Genomic DNA, 24,113 nt, shown 5'->3' on the forward strand with positions numbered 1-24,113 from the left:
TAAGTGAATGTGTAAACAAGAAATCCTCAATCCATGTGAACTTGTTATGCCACTATACATGTATTCATAAGGAAATCTACACAGGCATTCACCAATATATAATACTATAGCCAAATTGTAATGCCATAAAATTGTATTTATTCCACAGCTCTTAACATGAAGTTACCTAAACCACTATTATGATATTTTTACTGATTTTTATCCCTTCTAATCATGCTACGTGTGACATCATGATGCAAATTCTAATGTACATTCTAATTGTATGAACTTGCTAGAACAGTGTGATTGATAACATGAGGATCGTTAGAAAAAAAGCGACAAGCATAGATAGTAAACTCGCCGTCTCTGCGAATCAAACAGATCCTATCTCTCGTTGTATCTTCCGCAGGCACTAGTGATTTCAATTGAAGGTGCTTGGCGAAAAACGGGGCACATTCCTACATGTGAAAAACACAAATAAATAAAAATCGGTTCAGGTAATTAGACAATAAATTTGAACATTGCACACACACGTTTACTTTATATTACAGTAAAATATGCTCTGAGACGCTAAATACAAAAAGTACTTCTAAACCTGATCTATTAAATCGTTATTACACATTAAAACATGACCATGATGCGTTTAACAACTGTTTAAGACCAAATTGGGTAGATGAGAATGTGTAATCAAACAACAAATTACTGTTGATTTGATCGAAATGAAGGTAGTTATAACATTAACACAATATTTAATACTGCTATTGTTTTAGTTTGTATTGTGTGTAATGTTTACCTAATCAAAATATAATGAATAAGACATTATTTATACCATATATGCATAGTAATAATCTATAATGATGCATTTAACATATTATAAGACAATAACTGTTCTGAAACCTAAATAACGATTTTCTTAATTTAAATATATATATGTTTTAACATTGTCACAGTGTAAGGCTTGCTTATCGCAATTGAGAAGGCCACCCATAAAGCTCACACTGGACAGGGGGTTCTTTCACTGCTAGAATTGGGTAGACAAAATAATAGTACTGGAAATGAAATACACATACACGAAAATATCGAGTTAAAGCTCCTGGCTTAATACCTCTCAAAATAATTACAAGAAATAAAGCACAGAAAAATACAATGAATAAAGTCACTAAAATAGGGGATTGCTTAGGGAAGCGTGCATTGGTGATAACTCACAGTTCCAGGATGTAGAAATGGACGACAGTCAATGGCTTCTGCAACACAACAACGAAGAATACAGGAGTATTGCTTGCAGAGGAGTTGTTATTCTGGAGAGCACCGCTGGAAGCAGGAGATCGCAGAGCAGTTCATACAAGTCTCACTGAATGGTGGTTGAAGCCTGTATCACTTGATTCACAATATCGCTGTAGCAACACACAGGATACACAGTAGAAATGATAGGCCTCAACTGTCCTCAGTCTGTCCAATTTACAGGCATTATTCAGTGACACCTCCTAGGTTTCCACATGAGCCAATCAGAATGTGATCTTGCTAGCAGCTGTGTCACGTAGGCAACTCAGTAGATCATAAACATCCTTTGTTATTCAAATTACAGCACACCTGGTAGATTCCAATTGTCCTTCTAAAGTTGTAAACACCCTCTGTTAAGTAAATCACAAGCTCACCTGGTAGATTCCAACTGTCCTTCCAGATTTGGAAACAAGTATGACCTGTCAATCACCTTTTTGACAGTTATTACATGGCAATGCACACGGTTTCTTTCCATGCTTCCATGCACACTTCCATTTGCAGGGTTTGAGGTAATATGACAAAACATAGAATAAATGATGCTGACATTGCCCCCTCATCAAGACTGAACATGGCACATTTTCAGTCCAATAATCAGCATCAACTGCCAATAAATTTACATTTCTCAAAACTTTAATATTGTAAAAAATACTGTAACAGTAATTCTAAGCATTCTCAAGCCTGCTTAAATAGTCTGCGCCTATATTTCCTTCACTTTTAATTGCTATAATGTGGTAGCTAAATAATTGCAATTATAGGGCCCATCGCATTAACCTACTGTTTAGTTAGTTCTCTTGCCTTGTTTAAGTAAATTAATGGCTGGTGATCAGTTTCCAAAATAAATTCTTTACCATATAAATATTGGTGAAATGTATGCAATGCCCAAATCACAGCCAAACACTTATTTTCAATCACAGAATAAAACTTTTCCCTGGCTAGCAATTTACGGCTGACATATGCCACTGGAAATTTTCCGTCCTCATATTGCTGCAATAAGACTCCACGTAGCCCAACTCCTGATGCATCGCATATCAAAATAAAACTCTAAGTAAAATTAGGCAACCTCAAAATTGGTTGCTTACTCAATAAAACTTTAAAATGATAAAAGGCACGCTCCTGGGAATTCCCCCCCCCCGACTACCTTTCTTGGTTGACCTTTACTGGTTAAATTACTGAGAAGATTTGCTATTGTAGCAAAGTTTGTACAAATTTATGATAGAATCCAGCCATACCTAAAAATGACCGCTTTACTGTTTCAGGCCTGGCTGCTTGCCGTATGGCTTCAACCTACCTGGTGACCAATAAACTCTAAATTAGTAAAACCATAGAAACACTTTGAAGGTTTGAGATTAAACCTGCCTTCCTTAAACGAGCCAAAACGTCCTGTATGTATGTATGTATGTATGTAATATGTACTTCCTCCTCCCAAGATTTTGAGTAAATTAAAATGTTCTCAATTAAATTCTCAACTTTACCTTCAAGACCTACCAACAAAATACGCATTATACGGGAAAAAGAGGCTGGTGCATTCACAAGCTAGAAAGGCATGCGTCGAAAACCACCAGGCGTGAGAAAGGCTGTATTTTCCTTAGCCCCCTCATTCATATGATCTGTCAGGTACCCATTGGTTAGATCAAGTTTGGTGAAGTACCGATCATCTTTTAATGCGATTGAGTTTGCGAAAATCAATGCAACACCCCATCTTTTCCTTTCATATTTACCAATACAATAGGTGGGGCATAAGGTGAATTTGATGGTTCAATTACACCCATTTCTAACATACTCTTAACTTCTGACCTCACTATATATTTCATAGAGAATGGTAAAGGGTATGGTTTTGACTGGTTCAGATGTTATCAATTTAATATCATGCTCACCAGTTTTAGACTTTCCAGGACAATCAGTGAGAACATCAGAACATTCTTTCATAACTACACCAATTTCTCTATACTGATCGACATTCAACTTATGGCCAACATGACAATCTACAATTGTTTCTTTGCACTGAATTGGCACATACTCTACTTCATCAATATCAAACAGCATTGTGTCACTGTCAGTAGTATCATATTCAACAACTGAAGTACACACACAGTTCATCACACCCGTAACCACTTTCTAGTCATTCCGCTTGTCCCTTTCATAATATGCTTTCAACAAAATAGCATGATAAATTTGCACCTTGCCCTTCACATCCATTCTGTAATCCATCGTACCCACTCTCACCTTAATTACATATGGCCACCGCCATTGCATCAACAACTTATTGTGGTCATTGGGAAGTAACACTAACACTTTGTCACCAAGTTGGAACTTCCTATCTCTGGCCTTCCTATCATATTACTTTTTTGTATCTAACCTTTGCCTCAGCTAACTCAGCTTCAGTCAATTTACATGTCTCTTCAAAGCGATTTTGCAAATCGAGGACATATTCGTATGTAGTTTGAACCTCTACGTAGAGGCCTGCTTTGTCCACAACTCTCTTAAAATCAGCATTAGACCCCTCACTGTTCCGCCATAAATAAGATTGAAGGGTGAAAACCTTAAACTCTCTTGAGGAGCTTCTCTATAGGCGAACAGTTCTGGGTCAAGATACCTATCCAATCGTTGGACCGTTCCTGATACATGCGTTTCAACATACTTTTCAAAGTAGTAATAAACCGCTCAACCAAACCATTACATGCTGGGTGATATGGAGTAGTAACTAATTGTACATCAACCCTACTATATATACTGACTAATGTATCAGCAACCACTTCAGAAGTAATTTTTCTTTAACGCTACAGCCTCAGGGTATCGTGAAACATAGTCTACAACAGTTCAAATTTACCTCTCTCAGGCGCTGGAGTGATCGAACCAATCAGATCCATAGCCATAATTGGAAATGGTACTTCAATCAAGGGCATATCCCCCAATGGTACCTTGCTAACACCACCCCAGAAGTGGTCTTCTGACATATATCACATGACCTGCAATATCTAATAACATCAGCCTGCATACCAGGCCAATAAAACTGACTTGCTATTCTATCTGTAGTCTTCTTAGCACCCAGATGACCTGCCATAACTGACTCATGAGCGAGTGCTAATACTTGATCACGGTAACGCAATGGTACAACTAATTAGAAAAACACTTGTCCTCTATCAACCTGAGGTGACTGAAACTCTCGTTACATCAGCCCCTCGTTCATCACAAATCTTGCCCGATTGCTACGACCTGTGATCAACTCCTCTACTGTACACACTAACTTCCTAGCACACTCTAATGTGGAATCAGACTGCTGTTCCTCTCGCACTGCATCCACAGTAATAGATTTCTTTCCACCATTAATATGCGATTCCATAAACTCAGGAACTATAAGCCTACGTAATGGCTTTTTTTCAGCTAATTTCTGAGCCCTAGTCTACCACCTGTACAACATCAACACTATCATCCTGACTAGAATCAATGGAGGGTTCACAACCAACTGGGAACTGAAGGCTCTCTTATCTCAACACCTGAAAAACAAATTTCATCCATATACACTAGCCTGAATACTAGTCGATGTACAACCTTCATTACCTGAGGGGACACTAGTCTCAATACCCGAAATACAACAACCTTCATCAACAGAGGGCATACTAGCCATGCCCTCACCATGCCCTACCTCATGAGCTAAACCTAGTTTCCAATCAAGATCAGAATTTTTGGGCTCCCTAGCTCCACTAATATTACCAATAATACTGGGGATTTCCAACAGTTACCATCCATCATCACACAGGTACGACTCTCCCCAGTCAATTGACTATCCTCTACCAACTCTCTATGTACTATAACCGAACTACACCCACTATCACGAAGGACCTCTACCTCAGTACTGCCATTAAAGGCTTGAACAACAAGCATACCACGCACCATCCTATTAGCTGGTGCAACATTGGCAACACTAATAATTGGCAGCTCATGGCCACATTTCAAATCAACTCTATCTCGTCCCTGTAAACATTGGCTAGATTTCAGGTTTTTACCACCTGTCTGTCTACGTGCATCTTTGAACTTATCAGCTAATTCAGCCATTTTTTTAACTGACTTGGGTGACCTTTCACCTATGAAAATAGACAACTCATTACCAAAAGTACTCATCAATTGATTTCTCAAAACTAAGTCCTTAGCTCCTTCGAAACTCGTATCAACTTCAGACAGCTATATCCATCGGTCAAAATAACTACTTAATCTAGCCACAAATTGCGAAGTGCTCACGCCACCTTCTGCCCTACTAGTTCGAAATTTCTTTTTATAACCTTCTACATCCATATCATAACGCTTCAACAAAGCTGCCTTTACGACATTGTAATCAATGAACTCCGCTGCAGACAATGCAGAAAACACATACAATGTTTTGCCTGTTAATAATGCACTAAGATTCATAACCAAATATCACGCGGCCATTTCTGAGTTGCAGCAAATCGCTCAAATCTTAAAATAAATGCATCCATTTCGTCCCTAGTCTCATCAAACAAAGGTAGCTTTTGACCCTTAGAACTAACAATAGACTGAGTCAACTGTTCTAAGCCTCCATTTCGACCATCAGCTTCTGCACGCAATCTCAACACTTCAAGTTCATGCTGTCTTATTTTCTCTTTCTCCATTTCCACATGTTGCAACTTTTCAGCCTCACGTTTGGCTGCTCTCTCATTCTTCTCCTCACGCTGTCTCGCTCTCTCACTCTCTCTTCTCTCTCTTCTCACGCTCTGTCCTCATAAATTGAGTCAGCTCCCCCCTTTATACCCCAATCTACTACCTAACTCTTCGAGTTCAATAACAGTATCCATGCTGCTCCAGTAGTATTAAATAAAGCATTTTAATGTCTACCTAGCAGTGCAAGCTGATCTGACAACAAAGCGTTCTCTGGACCTTAAGCAGTTACGAAACAGTCAATATAGTCAAGGGATTACTGAAAATAGAATCTAAATCAGACTCACAATCGGAATCAAAATCACAATCCCACTTCTGACACCAAAATGTCACAGTGTAAGGCCTGCTTATTGCAATTGAGAGGGCCACCCGCAGAATTCACACTGAACAGGGGTTCTTTCACTGCACAGAAAAATACAATGAATATAGTGACTAAAATAGGGGATTGCTTAGGAAAGCGTGCATTGGTGATAACTCACAGTTCCAGGATGTAGAAATGGACGACAGTCAATAGCTTCTGCAACACAACAACGAAGAAATACAGGAGTCTTGCTTGCAGAGGAGCTGTTATTCTGGAGGGCACCGCTGGAAACAGGAGTGCAGAACAGTTCATAGTCTCACAGAATGATGGTTAAAGCCTGTATCACTTGATTCACAATATCGCAGCAGCTAAACACAGGATACACAGTAGAAATGATGGACCCCAACTGTCCTCAGTCTGTCCAATTTATAAGATTCAGTGACACCACCTGGGTTTCCACATGAGCCAATCAGAATGTGATCTTGCTAACAGCTGTGTCACGTAGATAATAAACATCTTTTGTTATTAAAATAACAGCTCAAAGTTATAAACACTTTTGTTATGTAAATCACAAGCACACCTGGTAGCTTCGAACTGTCCTTCCAGAGTTGAAAACAAGTATGACCTGTCAATCACCTTTATGACAGTTATCACACGGCAATGCACACCGTTTCTTCCATGATTCCATGCACACTTCCATTTGAAGGGTTTGAGGTAATATGACAAAAACATAGAATAAATGATGCTGACAAACATGTAGGCAATCGCATCATTTTTTATATAACGTTATTCTAAGGGTATCCACGAATTCAAAATTTAACAAATAACAATCGTTAAACAGCTATTCAACTTATGTGCCTATTTTGATACTTATAGACTTATTTCAGTGTATTTTGGTGTTTAGTTTTATATTATTAGTATAATTATCATCAGGCATACCATCACCAAGTACTCACCTCTTTCTTACAAACAATTCTACTCCAATCGTCTCCTACATCGACCTCACATCGTTGACAATGGTCAATTGGTACTGTTTGTTCTCCCTATGTAACAAGTATATATAAAGTACATATATGCTTTGCTTTGTTCTATAGAAGATTATAGAAGAAGCCGATAATGCCAGAACGTTTATAAAGTGTCACACAGTAAATTCATCAGTAACATACTTTTAACCCGAAATGAGCGAAGCGATTCTGCACAGACAACTGTTTCAACGTGCATACACGTTGGATCGTCAACATGTTTAGATAACGCACAAATGCCTGAATTTGTGTATTTAAATATGACCATTCACAAAAGAATTACTGCTGTATACATAGTACAAATTTGTTCGTGTCATACGTCAAGAATGTTAGACTTCACTAAAATAATATAACTATCCGCCTACTAAAAATGATTCGAAAATATAACATACTAGGTCGCCCTCTTTCAAAGAGGCAATCTTTGATGCCAGTATTGCATTACACTCGTAATGCTTTGTCCCAGGAAGGAATGGTGAAACCCCTTCGTAATATACACCGTGGTACGTAGCGTTTTCTCCTTTTATGTCATTTTCAATATTTTCAAAGCCAGTGGGGCAGGTGAAGTCTTCAGTGCACATACTATGCCATACTCCTTCTATGTACATGACATCATCACATTTATTGCATGTGCCATCAGTAGGGCGTCCAGAATGCATTTGACCGTTTGATGTTATCACCAACGTGATCAAACCCAAAAATGAGCGTGTTACAAACATAGTTTCTGGTGATAAATCGATAAATATATCAATACACGGCACATCAAAATAGAAACATTTAAAAACAGAATACTACATTCAACAGTAGACTCTAGTCTGGGGCGGCTTGGCTGATTGACATGTCGGATTTATATTAGTGAGAAGCATAACTCATAAACATGTCGCAAAGAATCACAAAGGTTGGTGTGCAGCTTAGAAGTGTTTGATCTTACTGTACATTATAACCCATATATGTCTACAAAATTAGTATTATATAAATGTGATATTAGTATTCAAACACGATAGCACTGGTTTGGCTGTGTATTTTGTTGAACCGAATTGCGATACGAAAGCTCATACTATAACCACGTTTGCATAGGGTCGAGCTAGTGTTTTATATATTTCCAGTCTTGAAGCGAAGATGCGTCTATTGCCACAAGGGCATGGTGTGGATAAATAAGCAATTACTACTTTGAACTATTGGGACTACGATCAAACGATCAAACATACTGTCCCACTCATAACATAAAATGGACTCCAAAATATGGACAAATAAAAAAATCCACTGATTTAGATACTAAACGATTGCTCTATCAGATGAATACAACAATTGTTAGATTACACATCATAGCTTACCTCTAGTGTTGTCGTGAAGACTATAAACACTTGCAAGCCAAGTGATGTATATTTCACAGTGCTACCTATGTGTCCACAATATGACTACTACCACTCAGCATTTAAATATTTTTATCATTTTCGTCATCGTTTAATCATTTAATCCTTGTATCTTCCTGTCTGGCATAAATTAATATATGTTCTCTGTAAATTTACTATTCATGAAAAGTCGGGGTAGAACAACTGATTGGCAGGTATTTTTATTTTACCGAATACAACTGTAAAATATTTTCATGAAATTGAATGGCTCAATATATAAAACGTCACATATGACTATATATTGACGACGTCATAGTTGCCATATCACGTATTACCAGCATAAATGATTTGTTCTCATTTTGAATAGACCATTTTCCGTTCACTGCGAGAATCACGCGTTATGCGTGAAATCGAACGAAAAAACAGGACAAACAAAGGTAATAGCGTCGTAGTCGCGTCAAACATCGCGTGGGATTCGACAAACGCAAAAGTATTTTGGGGGCATTTCCATGCTTAATAATGTGCTGTCCACATTTGATGATAGGCAATTTCGATTAAGTAAGGGTATTCGGTCGAAGATCGGCCGGTCGGTATGAGTTACGAAATAAGGAAATTCGAGTTCAAAATCAAATCGTTCGATTTTTGCGGCAGACGTTCGACGCGCGTCTTTCATGCATCTCGCGAGATCTCGCAATTGTTCGGAAAATCACCTATTTGCCATTTAAATTATTCTTTCCAAATGGTTCAAGGTTCACGCATTTATAAGTGTAACAGATTTGTATTAGCATGTTTTGATTACCATATCATTTCCTAAAAGGTTTCCAAGGTGAACAATAACATTTCATATTAATAAAACTCGTACAAAGTATATATCATGTTCAAACTGTGTATTTACATTATTATATCCTAAAAGTTAAAATTTAAATTTTAAAAAGTTACTAAAATTAACAACTTTTTCTAAATCATTTTTCCTCAAAGCTGCTTGTTTTCTTTTGACATAGGTCACGATTTCATCATAAACACTTTATGCTTTTCTTTAATAAATAAAGTATGGTTAAATAGAAATCCTTCATGTATACAGTGAGCAATTTTGTTTCTATTTTTTAATGTAATTTAGTATTAAAGTTTCCTATTATAAACTAGTACTAGTATTACGAGGTTTTTCTAGCAATAATACCCCGCCCATCCGTTAGAAGGTAGTTGAAAATGTATGTGCTGTCAGGAAAAATACCCTATAGTAATTGTGTATTCACAACTTTATTCACTTCTCGTCACTTCATGCTTTTCTTTAATGAACAGAAACATGTATACAGTGAGTAATGTTGTTTCTATTGTTATGGCAATTAAAAAGGAACCAATAAAGTCTCTTATTATAAACTAGTACTGTTTACACTGGGTTTAAATATCACTGCCTTAGCACTTCAGACGTATTCAGTGGCGGGTAAAAATTCGCTTATTCTTAATTTTACATATTCACTAAATTTTAATTTAGCACATTTCCCAGGCAGTAAAATATAAAATGAAATGAAGATAAAAATAGTAATACACTTACTTCTAATCTAAGGAGACACACTACTAAAAATCAATAATTAAAGAGAAAAATAATGATAACAATATTTACCACTGACAGTATGTCAACATGTTCAACATGCCCGTTATCCCACTTCCTAACAAGCAAATTTCAGGTGGTAACATTTAATTCTGGACTGTTCAATGAACAAGTGGAAATACTTTCAAAATAAAATATACAGAGTACTATTATTCCGGTAATATTTTTCCTTCTTGTAGAGACATCTTCTGAAGCTGTATACATCGCAAAGCAATATATATATATATATATATATATATATATATATATATATATATATATATATATATATATATATATATATATAATACACTACAATTAGTACTATGTATGATGTCAATACAATAGAAGAAACATCAACACTGGTGACAAATACGTTAACAGGTTTCATTTCACGACGACATCATGCTCATAACACTAGAAAGCGCCCAAGAAGATAACTGATTATATAACGGCATCACAGTGATTGAAATGCTGGTTTTAAAATGTTCAAATTCTATAGTATCTAGATTTTTTCAACTTACTTTGGAAATAATCGAAGTTTTCCGCCACAGGTCATCTACACACAAACGCAGCGACGCCAATTTGAACTTTGAAAACACGTGCCTCGTACGATGCCAGACAAATTAACACACCACATATCAATAGTATGTACGTGAATTCTTGTTGCTATTTATTTTAGAGATTCAGTTTATGAATAATTTTAATACGTGGTAACTGTAAAATGCGATTTTAATACTTGTTTTATGAAACTCGCTGCATATTAAGAAATATGTACACGGACGAGACCACCCTATAGGTCAACTTATTTGACCTCGAAAAATCACGATTTCGCTATGATTGTTTTTTCTCGATCATTTCGCCGATCGATAGCATAACTATTTGTGATCGCAGAAAATTGACATTCACAGAACGTATAGTTCGACATTTCATAAACAGTATAATTTAAGGAAAATAGTCAAACCTGAAAACATAAGGGGGGATTATTTCCGAACACATACCCAAATCACGAAATCTACACTTCTACTCCATCTTTTCGAAAGCTCAGTTCCATGGAGATCCATATAAAGTATCGCGGTTCTGGAATTTTTATAGCGCAACGACCTTTATTCTCAGAGTTATTATGACCTGAATTTCACGTTTTTTTGTTAAGTCTGCTCTTGCGTAACGGTCGTTAATTAATAAATCCTCATTTGCATACGGGCTGCATCACCAGAAAAAATTGTATTAAAATGGCAATAAATACGAGTAAACCAGAAAGCATCCTAGTTAGATAAAAAATAAAAACATGCCCCTTTCATGAATAGAAACTATTTAGTACCTAGTACAAATGAAATTCATCATCAATTGTGAGAACTCAGTTCCGTAGGATGGCACACGTGAGACCAAATTGCGTCTCAAACATTGAAGATAAAACATTCATCGAAAATAATAACAATGAAAACGTCACAGAAAAAAACACTTTTTATCTCAACCAGTTAAATTTTAATACTAGTGATTCAAGCTGCGAGATTAAAAATATATTGGTTTTATCTACATTTCACATATATATTCAGCGGATGATATACTTGTGTACGTTTCGTGATGCGGAATAAAATATTCATTAATTTGGGCACGCTTGTATATAATCTATACACGTATCAAGTTCGTTTTTCTGTTTAATATTGTATTTTGATATGACGTGAGTACAGTAATTTTACACACATAACGAACTGTGAGAAATCTCATCCCAACTCTTTGGGTGTGGGATTACAATGAGTTCTCTTGCGGTTTGATTAACCATTGCCACATCGTCAGACAAATTGCAAAATCTAAATAAAAATAAATACAGCCAACATCTTTGAGAACGTTTTCTGTTCGCATAAAAGTAATATGAAACACATGTAGCTATGGCACTTTCATGCTCGTTAAAATAAATTCAATAATTTTAATTTATTTTCAGATCTATAATTCGTACACGATTCTTTATAATTTAGTGTTGTTAATTGCTTCATTACCGTTGATATCAGTATGGGTGGTGTGTGGTGCGACGTTATTATGTCATGTAAGCAGCATGGTTTAGCATCACATATACCGTAACGATCAAACCCGTTATGGTGTGTCGGCTTTATTGATAAATTTAACAGGTTCAATCCAACGTAGACGTCCTCAAAAATGAACATCTTTATATGACATGCTGATTGTAAAATTGATTTTGCAACATCCACTGACATTACGTATGCCGCACCACTTATGTACGTTGGGAAGATATCGATTGGCCAATCGTCTTTACTGGTGAACCATTTATTCTGGTCCTCTCGTATGGGTTTCGCATTTTCGTACACGTGACCTACGATGTAGTTGTTTTGCTGTACATTGCTCAAAAGCCCGATGAGGTTGTCGAAGTTGATGAAAACGTCATCGTCAACTTTCATGACGTACTTCACATGTGGGCAGTACGTCACAGCCCATTTCAACATCACCATTGTCTTCAGCGTAAGATTGTTGTAAGAATCCACAATGTCGACTACAACTATGTCAGAAAACAAGTCGTGCTCTTTCTTCAATGTTCGGAAATTTTCATTTGTAGACGACATTCCAGTGAAAAACACCTGTCTTATTTGGTACCCATTAACTTCCCTGATTAGTCCACGGGAGTTGCGAATGAGGCTGCGCCGAACCACTGTACTTGGGGTAGACATAGTTATTATTAGAAGGAAAGTGTCATTATTCGGAGTGTCACGTTTACAAATGTTTTCCAGATCCAACAGATACGGCAAGTCGAAGTTATTCAGATGTTGTTTGTCCAACTTATTAGTGTTTAATACTCGGAAAATTTCATCTTGTGATAGAAATGAGTGTCTAAGTGACTTAGACTGATTTACCCAATTTTCCGGGGTCACAACTTGTCTAGATTCGAATAAATGGTGAAATGTTAGCACCAACACACTTATGTTAGTAGAGAGTAATGCCAGCACGACCAGGACGGTTTCCCTTCCTCTGCTTTTCACTTTACTTTTCTTGAGCATAGCGTTGTTGTTTTACAACATCATTGTGATCACTAAGATGCCTCTGAAATAGGAATAATAATAGTACTTTGGTTATTGTATTTTTGCCTTCGGAATATTTGTGAGGACCAGTCGAAATTTGTTCTAGATGAAATTGTATTTTACAGAATAATCGATTTAAAATATAGAGTACATGAACTGAAAGTTTCGTTCAGTAAATATTATGGAAATAACAATATAAATTGCAACTGTATAAAAACGATAAGCAGTATAAACCCAACTATACGCGAAATGAATTATATTTAGAGAATGGCATCGAAGTATCAACCTATATCTGAAATAAATTAACAGCTTAAAAATAAACTCACTTGAATAATCTCTGAACATCAATTGGTAATAGCTGTGAGACACAATTATTGGTAATTCCGTAGATTATAGTCCAAAGTACATGTTGAGATTGTATAGCTAGTGGGAATATATTATGATATGTACACGTACGTAACTCAGTGTAAATATATATGTACAAGTAGAGGGTGTCACAGATTCATTAACGTCATGTTATGAATAAAACAATATATGATATATGAGTTTTCATTTTAATTGTGTTTCCAGCTGTGCAATGGTAACATATTGGCAGGTAATATAAACATGAAACCATCGCGTGTAAATACTGTGATTACCATAAGGGGTCATTGGACCCGATGGTTGATAATATATTTATTGTATGATATAATAGAGATAATATAAGAGAGCTTATCCGACACACGTTTGATTAAAATCAAATATTATTGGTTATGGTTGTTTTTTAAATTATTCTTATTTTGTTCTTTCAAATGTATATTCTTGGTTCTATTTTCCAACTTTTTGACTGTAATAAGATTTGTCAACCAATCAAAAAAAGGTCATGTATACAGAGGTTATTCAATTTATATAGAGGTATTATTCATCAAAGTTCAACTATGCCTGTATGTAAAGCCTCCGCTGATTGTTTATTAAAGTTTACGAGAGTTGAATGAGATCTATTATGAAGGTTATTTAGGTCTTTGGGCTCTCCCAGTCTGACATTTACAAGGAATTAAAGTACAGGTATAGCCATGCGTTGACGAATCCAAGCGAATCACAATCTCATTAGCATACTTCGGGTTTGACCTAACTCATTAACATATTAAATGCGTCTGTGCGTAATGAAAAGCTGCCAAGTTGCGCTGTGAGCGTGTAATCCCAGTGTTTTACTCGTGATTATTCATGTTTTACCATAGTTTATCCATATTTAATTATCATCGGTGGCGAAAATGACGCACTGTGATGCTAGAATGCGACAAATTTGGCGGGTAAGTTTGAATTTTACATGTTAATATTCTAGGTTTCCTCAACCTGTAATGTCACTCGATCAAGCTGTCCCTCTGTGCATCTTGTATTTTTAGTTTATTTCGACTTCGATTTTGTTAAAAGTGATTGCTTCGTGAGCTTTTTTTTGAAATGGAGGCAAAATATGGATATCGTACTTCCCAAAAATCTACACCTTGCTCGAATATGATTCATCGACTTCTCTATTCTACATTTAGTGTAACCAAAGCTACACGATGGGAAATCAGTAATGAAGGAACTGTAGTGGAATCCTATATTAAAATCAAGCTAAACACTGTCATAGCAAGATATTATGGGCTCTATATTGATACACAACATGGCTCGTTAGCAGCATCACATGACAGGGTTGCCACTGATCTAACTACAAATAAAGAGTACCTACTTGAGGTAAAATGTCCCAAAACAGCTGAACTAAGGGCATTCACACCTGGAGAGGCTGTTGGAAATATTAAAAGTTTCATGCTTAAAAAAAAACACAAGGCACAACGGGACAGAAAGAACTAATATTATAATCAAGTACAGGGACAGCTGCATATAACATGATTTCAGAGGTGTGATTTGATTTAAGGGGACATATATTGAAACCATAAAAAGGACAACAGAATTACATAGGTGTTACTTCAACTGTTTTCTTCCTGAGCTAGCTAAACCAAGACGCCCTTCCCAACCACTAGGAGACAATTGAATTTTGTGAGGCTCAAAGGGGAAAAAGAAAACGACAATTCCAAAAAAACAAATACACAAAAGACATCCTCCTTCCAGTGACAACAGTCAGGATAAACGAAACAGTAAAGTGACGGGTAACATATCGTCTCTTACAAATGTATACCTAAACATCCAGTTTATTGATTACTAACTGATTACTAATAGAGCAACTTGTTCTTTTCCTCATTTGTAATACGCAAACGTCATGCTAAGTAGATATTTGGCAAGTACATTTATAAGCTTGTGATCAACATTGTTTTCATGTCAGCCTGAGGTTTCAAGCAAAACAAAATTAAACGTTAATGGCCTATATCTTTTTCTTTATTTTTACAGATGAATAAAGTATCACTAGTGCAGTACAGTACAATCCTTTTTAGCACAAAATTATTGAATGGTCAAGAAATGCAAGTATATTTACATATTAAGTAGGAGCGCAAGCCCATTCACTTCTGACAGAGCATACTGTAAAACGTGTTGAAAAAGCGACATGCAATTTTAGCGAATTGTGGTAAAATTAAGTAATAGCGAAATGTTGATTTAGCGAATCTCTTCACAATCGCGCGTCAAAACAGATGCGCAGTTATCACCTCCATCAGGGAAAAAAAACTGTCAAGTGTAATTTGATTCTGTTCGCAATGATAAAAACCAGGGATTTGAAAAAGCGGGTATTGTTGCTGCGTTACATCTTGAACATTGACATAATATATTGAGACTCAAAAGTTCTAATTTCCGTAATAATATATCAGTATCAATTCATTTATTTAGTTTCATTGCAATGATGACCACAATGAATAAGTTTATTTTTGTGTGTTAATTTACTTTTCAATAAAGTGTATCTATCATGCCAGTGCGTTGTTTTTGTGTGTTGTTTACAAGGTGTGTGTGTGGAGAAAAAAGACGTTTGGCGGCCATTTTAAATTTATAATGAAGTCATTAGCGACATCTTGAATTAGCGAATCGGTTCTCTCGCTAAATTCACTAAAAAGACATGCTGGCGAAATAGACACGTTTTACAGTATATATTCGCCTTGCTAGAAGTGTTTTTGTAAATAATATTGCAGCATACAACAAATGGTTGTATGATTTGGTTTAGATTTGCTTTCTCTATTTGTAATGTTTCTTTCAATGGAGCAAATATGGTTAATGCTATTTTCACACTACACTAGTTCGGTCATGGCGATATTGTACAGTCATTACATCCATGGTGCTTTCTCAGCAAGTGTCAGTGAGGTATATATTGAGGCACAGTAGTTATATTTATTATATGTCTTTTATGTTATTTCAAAATTGTGGCGAATGGTCAGTTTATAGTAGTGCACATTGTTGTGTGGTGAAACATACATTAGATAATAATGTTGTTCATGCATGTAGGAGAGTGTATGAGTTCAATACACAAATTTATGTGGGCAATTCATTGTGTGTGTAATTTCATTTTATGTCCAGATAGTGCTAAAAACTGTCATCCGAAATTTACATACTAGCGCGCATGACGGTCTAGTGACAATAGATTTATTTGGATACTGACATATTGATCATTCAACAATGTAACCTACAAGTAGTGTTCATTACACAATTGTAATCAGAGTACAAAACAAATATACTCGTAGTATTCATACTTTAGACTTTTGCGTGATGACATCTCTGTATAATGGCACAGAGTTCGAAAATATTGAACCCTGGTACCAGATCTATATGTGAAGCCCTCGTGTGTATGTTTAATGACAGTTAATTGGAATTGTTCGCGAGTATCATATACGTGTATGCACAGATATATTATATAAATAATTTAGAGTTGTCATAAGCCGAATATTACAAGGCATATATGTATCCACAGTATTGGCAAATTAGGATTCAAGACAAATAATATACTACCCAACGCCACAAATTATTCACACCAATAATTCGCGACAGCTGTGATACATATTGATAAAATCAAGGTCACTTACAGGTGTCGGCCTGTACCACATAACCACCCACGCCTCCCCTCTGAAGTCGTGCATTACTAATCGTTACTATTAATAAAAACAAACAAGAACCTAGATTGTACGCATACGTGGTTTGAAGCCCGCCTTTGTTAACACGTCTCGTCGGATACAGCAATTAAAAACGTACAAAATATGCAAGCCTAACACAAATTCTTTAGGATGTATATCATTCAATCATATTCAATAGTATACAGAAACAATATTTTTTAATTCCCCACGAGGTGGCGTTTGCAAATCCGCCTGAACATCAGATTAGTGAGAATTTCCTCAACGGACATGGTGGTTATGAATAATATTTGCATCACTCATAACATTCCTTTTACATTCCGACTACTGCTTCATTGTTGATTATGGTAAGGATCTATTATACCAAGATTTGAGAGTAGATACAAGAGTTACATTGTACTCGATCTTTATTATTTGCGACAACTGTATTACCATTCCGTTCCAGTGCGACCATCTGATATAGCAAAGGAAATTAGTGTACAACGTCTACAAATTAAATGATTCTGTTAGTGGTTTTTACCTTTCTTCAGTCTAAACAGAAACAGAAATAGAAAGATAGCAAAACAAATTGAATAATTATGCATGAAATCTCAAAATCTTAAACGCTTGATAATATACATAAGAAACACAGTATCATAATGCATATCTCCGCCAAGCAGCTAAGTTCCCCCATTTATTGTGATTTACAGGTATATTCAGTCACTCCTTGACCATGAAAACATACACTTATCCCTTTTTAAGTATATTTGTTTAACTAGTATTTCACAATTTTCAAATGGCGGTTTTCGCCCAGATCTAGCTCAGTTATTATTGAAGTTTCATCACATTTGTTGGCACATAATTGATTCGGCAAATTCGGCTACAAGTTGGCGTTACTTGCATGCATGTCTTTGTTACCTTGTTACGGTGATCAAAGAACCTAGCTCCTAATTTATTTATGTTTTTGATACTAGTATTAAAGTGTTGATATCTTGTAGAGATTTTATTCTGTAATCAACGTCAACATTCAATGGCCACTTGGGAAGATTTCAAAGAAGTCCGTCAACAACTATTTCTACGTATTACTGCGAACAGTCGTCCAACGCTACCCTAATATAACTTTTATTTACTTAATAATACATGTATATGTAAACTATTATGGGATATATACTGTCAGATTGTTCTGGCAGACCGCACATGCAATATAAATAACAAGCAGAAATCACGCCAGTGTGCGGTACAGAATTAATACGCTTTATTAAGCTAGTAGTGATTTCTATACACAATGGGATGATGCTAAGGAAAATATTACTAGTTACATTAATACATGTCACAATCCATAAAACGGCATACAATTATAAGACAAACTAGACTACACGCTCCTCAAAATTACAATAATGCGTGAAGCATACACGTTATAAATACAAGCAGTAAATTAAGAACTAGCATTACAAGTTGGTAATACAACCGGTTAGACCTCATGAACACGTTACACAAGTTCAGACTGTCCTAATGTCCGGCAAGTTCAAACGTTCACTTGCTGACACTTGCTTGACTTCACAATCCAGAATTCCACTTCACAGCCTTCCACTCAGACTGCGCTCCATGCTCCATGCATTACGACGCACGGCTCACCACTCACAGGTCATCTGGAAAAGGAACAAGTACATTCCATACTACCTTCCGTTTTAGACACAACTAAATAAACATAATATGCATGTATTTAATCTGGCTACCGTACCCGATACATTTGAATTTGAACTACTAGGGAATGATTAAACTGAAATCTCAACTTACAGTTTCTATGTGCTGGTGTCTTGTCCATCTCCCTCACCAAAGGGTGGAAACTCCAAGTCTCAGGAATATCCCCAAGCTGCAAGACCAATTTGGCAGACCTCTACTCTATATACTTGGCTGACCTAATACAGCGAAGTCACCACTGACTCCCACCAACTCAAAGCCTGAACGCCTTGCCAGTTGATAGTAAAATTACGAGTCACCACGAGTAGAGATGCTCACTCCTGGACATCTGATGGACAACTAACCACATCACATTGCAGTATTACCAAGCACACTGGTCTACTTTGCATCACAAAAGCAGTTCTATTCATCACTCCAGCCTACTCTGGTCAACTTCCATACACCCACCTGTAAGTGCATACCACTAACTTCCAATTCACACTCGCATACCAGCACACTGCAAATTAAACTATGACCTGATTCATGTACACCTGTACACTAGTTACTAAGCAACAGACTAGGGACAATTAAATATATTAGGTGATGAGTTTATTCAATTAAGTTACTTTTACAATACTATAACCTACATACACAAATTACTAGACAATAACAAATAACATCCAAAAAATGTGACCATTTGTCACATATACGTAAATCACTACATATAAAAAAATGGCGCGTTTGTATAATGTATCTAATGAAGAAATAAACATCGTCATAAGATGACCAGGAATTCATAAGAGACACTAACTTGTCGGGAAATTCATATTGGTAGTAAAATTAAACTGAAGTGTTATGTAAGGCATAAATTAAATATAAAATATTACAAAAGGATTTGAATGTATTTTAATTGAGAAATTCAATTCAATAGCGCCCTCCACTGTGTCTGGTTAAATGTGGTTTTGGCCGTTAGTGGCGTTTTTGAATCCACAATGCTTTGCATAAGAAAGCTGGGTATTTTGCTCACTTTTTTTTTGACGTCGACGTGGGTAGTGTCGTTTATTTTCCTCTTGTTTCCTTTTTGAAGTTAAAGCTCGTTTTTAAGTGTCTTCTGTTTGAGGTCGTTCCAGTGATCCGCGGAATTCGTCAGCGCCGACCGAAGTCCGTACCTGTACGCAATATAAAAACGAAGGAATGTCACTCTTCAAGTTTCGTGATACAACAAAGACCGGTCACGTGGTGAAGACTCGTACGCCATTCGGACCAGCTGCGATATACCTGACTTTTATTTGATAAGTAGACCCTATTATTTCGTGTACATAGAACATATCCCTGTAATGTAATTTTATTTATATATTTGAGTGGTGTAAATTCATTTATATTTTCATGGCCATATTATTAATTTATTTACAAGTACTATAAATGTAAGTAAAATATATTATCCCATACATTCAATCATTATTTGGTAATAGTTCAACCTGGGAAACATAGGGGAATTTGTCCAACCTTGGCTCTTAGTTGAAATCGTGACAGAGGTCACCGACAGATGTAACTTTACCCAGATATCTATATAGCTTTCTTCTTATTAGTTAACTTGATTTGAAATTTCAGTTCACATTTTAACGCTCACAATTGGCAAATCTCTTAACAGCATGCACGCAATTATTAATAACAAGGTTATTAAATGAATGCCACTCTGTCTTAGAGTGAGTGAGCTAGGTAGAAGTGAGTCACATTGCTTAATTATAAAATTATATTTCTGTATAGTTTTTAAAACATCATATTTCATGTAATACTTTGATTGTTAGTGGATGGTACAAATTATTTAGGAAATGTGCAACTCCAACAAAGCGTGAAAGCGTAAATGACAGGATGGTGTATGTATAAATATAAGTTGTTTTCTTTTGAGAATGATTGAAGCATATAGTATTCAAATTATTTTTTTTTAAATAATCTTGCCATGTTAACAAACAGTTGAACATAATATATCGATAGTTAGAACCCGGCACTAAATATATTGAAACACAATTAAGTTGACTGGAAGATGGTATAACTTACTTGTAGTTTGGTAATGTATGAATTTATGTTTATATATCAGTAATTAAAATGCAGACGAACGAACCTTATTTCCCGAAATCTGCGCCTCAATGACGCCATACATGCAGTGGTATTTAAATATAACCTAGGAAATATATTACTATTTATAGAACTTAGATATTTGCACAGACTGTTTGACCTGGCAGTGTGAATACGATCTCTCATTTTATCAGTTGAATATGGTACAAATATTTGTGTTTGTGTTTCCAGAACTATTTTTTAGACATAACCAATTAGCCTATATTGTGTTGCTTACTTGTTTGTATTTATAAGCATATTCGACACATTTGTTATATTGTTATTTCCCTACAATTATATATGAACCTGATTTAGTTATACTAGTTTAGTTATATATTGTTAAGTTATATTTCTGTGTCTTCTGTGGTTTATATCTGTCAATCGAGATACATTTTGACTACTCTCACAAACCATAAGTTGATTTTTAAAACAAACACAGCCAGACTGACGGTGTTCCTAATAACATAAACTGCTGATTAATATGAGCATAATACAATAAATATTCTGAATAACAATTACTTAAATGCAAACATTAAATGATAGCATTGAAATTTAACATATTGTTCTTCTTTTGTTGTTCAGAATTAAATTCTCGTCATTGTTTTATCATACAGTCAAGTATTCGTTTTGACGACTATAATTTGATCATGTATATATCATTGTTCAAAATGATAGTACGTGATCCTTGGTTGTAAATGTCATTTTTGTAGCACTCAACTATATTATGACACAATGTTGCCATTTCCCCTAAATTGCCGGTCCAATAGTATATATTGTATTACAGGTGTATGTACTTCCCTAAATTATGATAAACTACACCAAATAATTCGTGCGTCTTTCTCAGTATCTATTTCACATTGCTGTAATTACAAGTACATTGAAAGAATAAAAGTAAAAACCATTAGAATGATTTATTTTTACGAAAACTTTCATTATATAAGGCATATTGCAACTGATCAAATGGAATATAGATCATTTGTGAATTTCCCAATCAATTTAATCTTTGTAAAAAAATATAGCTGTTACACTTGTGCTATGAACTAAATTATTGCCCTCTTTTTGACAACACTCATTTCGCAGATACTCTAGTATGGTTTTCTTAATTTTAGGTGTGCATGTTTTGTTGAAATCATGAACGGTAGTTATGAAATCAATCATGCGGCAATCTGCTTGAGATTCTTCATCATATATTTCATTGACGCCAATCCGAAATTCGCTCTTCGTAAATTTTCATCGAATGTTTGGAACTCTAAGTTTGTAGATATCCAATATGTCAGCAGTTCTAATAAAGTGATACAGCGCATCTGGGTAATACTGTCCAATTAGTGAAAGCAATTTCACCCAGTTACAAACAGAACACAAGTATTAAGTCATAACATACTAAGAACACAAGATAAAATTATTGTTAAAAAGGGAATTATGTTGATGTGCGTCGCATACTGAAGTTATTTTATTGTCTGGAACCTCACATAAAATTCCAGAGCATACGAATTACGAAGAAGTACATTCTGTTATTATTGTTAACAGACGCCTGTGTTGCGAAAAGAACGTAGACGTGTAAGAACTTCGACTCACTTGGCAGATTTACATTTACACTGTAGATAGACCACCTCATTACTAGTCAGACAAATATCTCGGCGTCCAAATCCCAACTCGCAAGTCAAAGTCCGATAGTGACATCTACTTTATATATTTAGGCATATGTTATCCCCCATAGGTATTAAGATTAAGTATTTTGGGTCTGGTAACTAGACTTGCAAATGCTTACTACAATATATTCATATACATAATATATGCTTACCAATCGGTAAGATATACGCCCACAATATGCTTGCCAAACATTGTGGGAAAGAAACATGTACGTAATTCTCTGTCACTATGGTTACACAATAAGGGAATGTCAGCCTTTTTTTCTTCTTTTGCTTTCAGAATGTTCCACCTGAGTGGCCTTTACGAGATTTGCATAATCAGACGCGCGGACAAGACCGAATACACTTGCCTCTATAGAAGGGCATTATTTCATGTAATCCGTATTATTGAAAGGTCGGTTGTCGCTGCTACTAGAACCATGTGAATTTGGGTAACATGATTGGTCACCTGAGAATAGGAGCATGCCCGTATTAAATGAGATATCAGAAATTTGCACTAATGACCAAAACCATACAATTGCTCGTAGTGGTAAAGTATTATTTTTAATTGTATAAATTAAACTAATTATTTATGAAGAGATTTTGTTTAGTTTTTAAAACATCATATCTTATTTTATACTTTGAATGTTAGTCGATGGAACAAATTATTTAAGAAATATGTAATTCCAAATCCGTAAAATAACGTTAACAAACAGTTGAACATAATATATGTATATATTATACCCGGCACTAAATATATTGAAACACAATCACCTTGGCTGAAAGATGGTATAACTTAAAAGTAGACGGTATGTTGATATATTAGTAGTTAGGAAGCAGACAAATGAACCGTATTACCCGGAATATGCGCCTCAATGATGCCTTGCATGCAGTAGCATTTAAATATAGCTAGGGAATTATACTGCTGTTTATAGAGGTTAATTATTTACACTGAGTGCTTAACCTGGCAGGCAAATAAATTTTATTAGTTAAATATTGTACAAATATATTCTGTGTATGCGTTTCAAGAACTATTATATTTAGCCATAACAAATTCGACTATATTATGTTGCTAACTTGTTTATAAGTATAGGCGACAATTTGTTAACAAAATTCCCTATAACTCTGCATCTGTTTTAGTTAGACTTATCGTCAGTACATTAAAACAGTCTCACGACCTTCTACCTTTACTTGCTGTACATCCTAAATGCAAATGACAAAAAACAACCCGGATTTTGCTATCAAAGATATTAATGACTCGGTAGACGGCACCCGTAGTGGACGGTACCCTGTTTCAAACCTTCTGAAGGATGGGTTGTTGGCGCGTGGTTTTTGACCACCAGTTTTAATTTCGTTATCATGATTAAATTGTTGTTGTCTGTAACTCAATCACATTGAATATTTATTTTGCGGTGGTATGGGGTTGAATTAGGTTGGACTTTACGGCAGCTCTTATTCTGTTTTTTTCA

The 24,113-nt window shown here is 35.6% G+C and overlaps 2 protein-coding genes across 2 annotated transcripts; both read right to left on the reverse strand.

The window, feature by feature from the left end:
• Window positions 1–115: 115 nt before the first annotated feature.
• On the reverse strand, window positions 116–8,682 carry LOC144344210 (uncharacterized). Its single transcript, XM_078006291.2, has 4 exons — window positions 8,586–8,682; window positions 7,647–7,975; window positions 7,189–7,275; window positions 116–437 (listed from the first exon to the last, which is right to left on the reverse strand). The coding sequence occupies exons 2-4, from the start codon at window positions 7,968–7,970 to the stop codon at window positions 255–257; spliced, it is 594 nt and encodes a 197-aa protein (XP_077862417.2). The 5' UTR covers window positions 7,971–7,975; window positions 8,586–8,682; the 3' UTR covers window positions 116–254.
• A 3,416-nt stretch (window positions 8,683–12,098) lies between these two features.
• On the reverse strand, window positions 12,099–12,872 carry LOC146745909 (beta-1,3-galactosyltransferase 1-like). The gene has a single exon (XM_085498806.1). It carries the CDS (start codon window positions 12,870–12,872, stop codon window positions 12,099–12,101), a length of 774 nt encoding a protein of 257 aa, XP_085354932.1.
• Window positions 12,873–24,113: the final 11,241 nt, after the last annotated feature.

The sequence above is a fragment of the Saccoglossus kowalevskii genome, chromosome 5 (assembly GCF_978046115.1).
Source record: "Saccoglossus kowalevskii chromosome 5, keSacKowa6.1, whole genome shotgun sequence".
NCBI classification, from domain to species: Eukaryota; Metazoa; Hemichordata; class Enteropneusta; family Harrimaniidae; genus Saccoglossus; species Saccoglossus kowalevskii.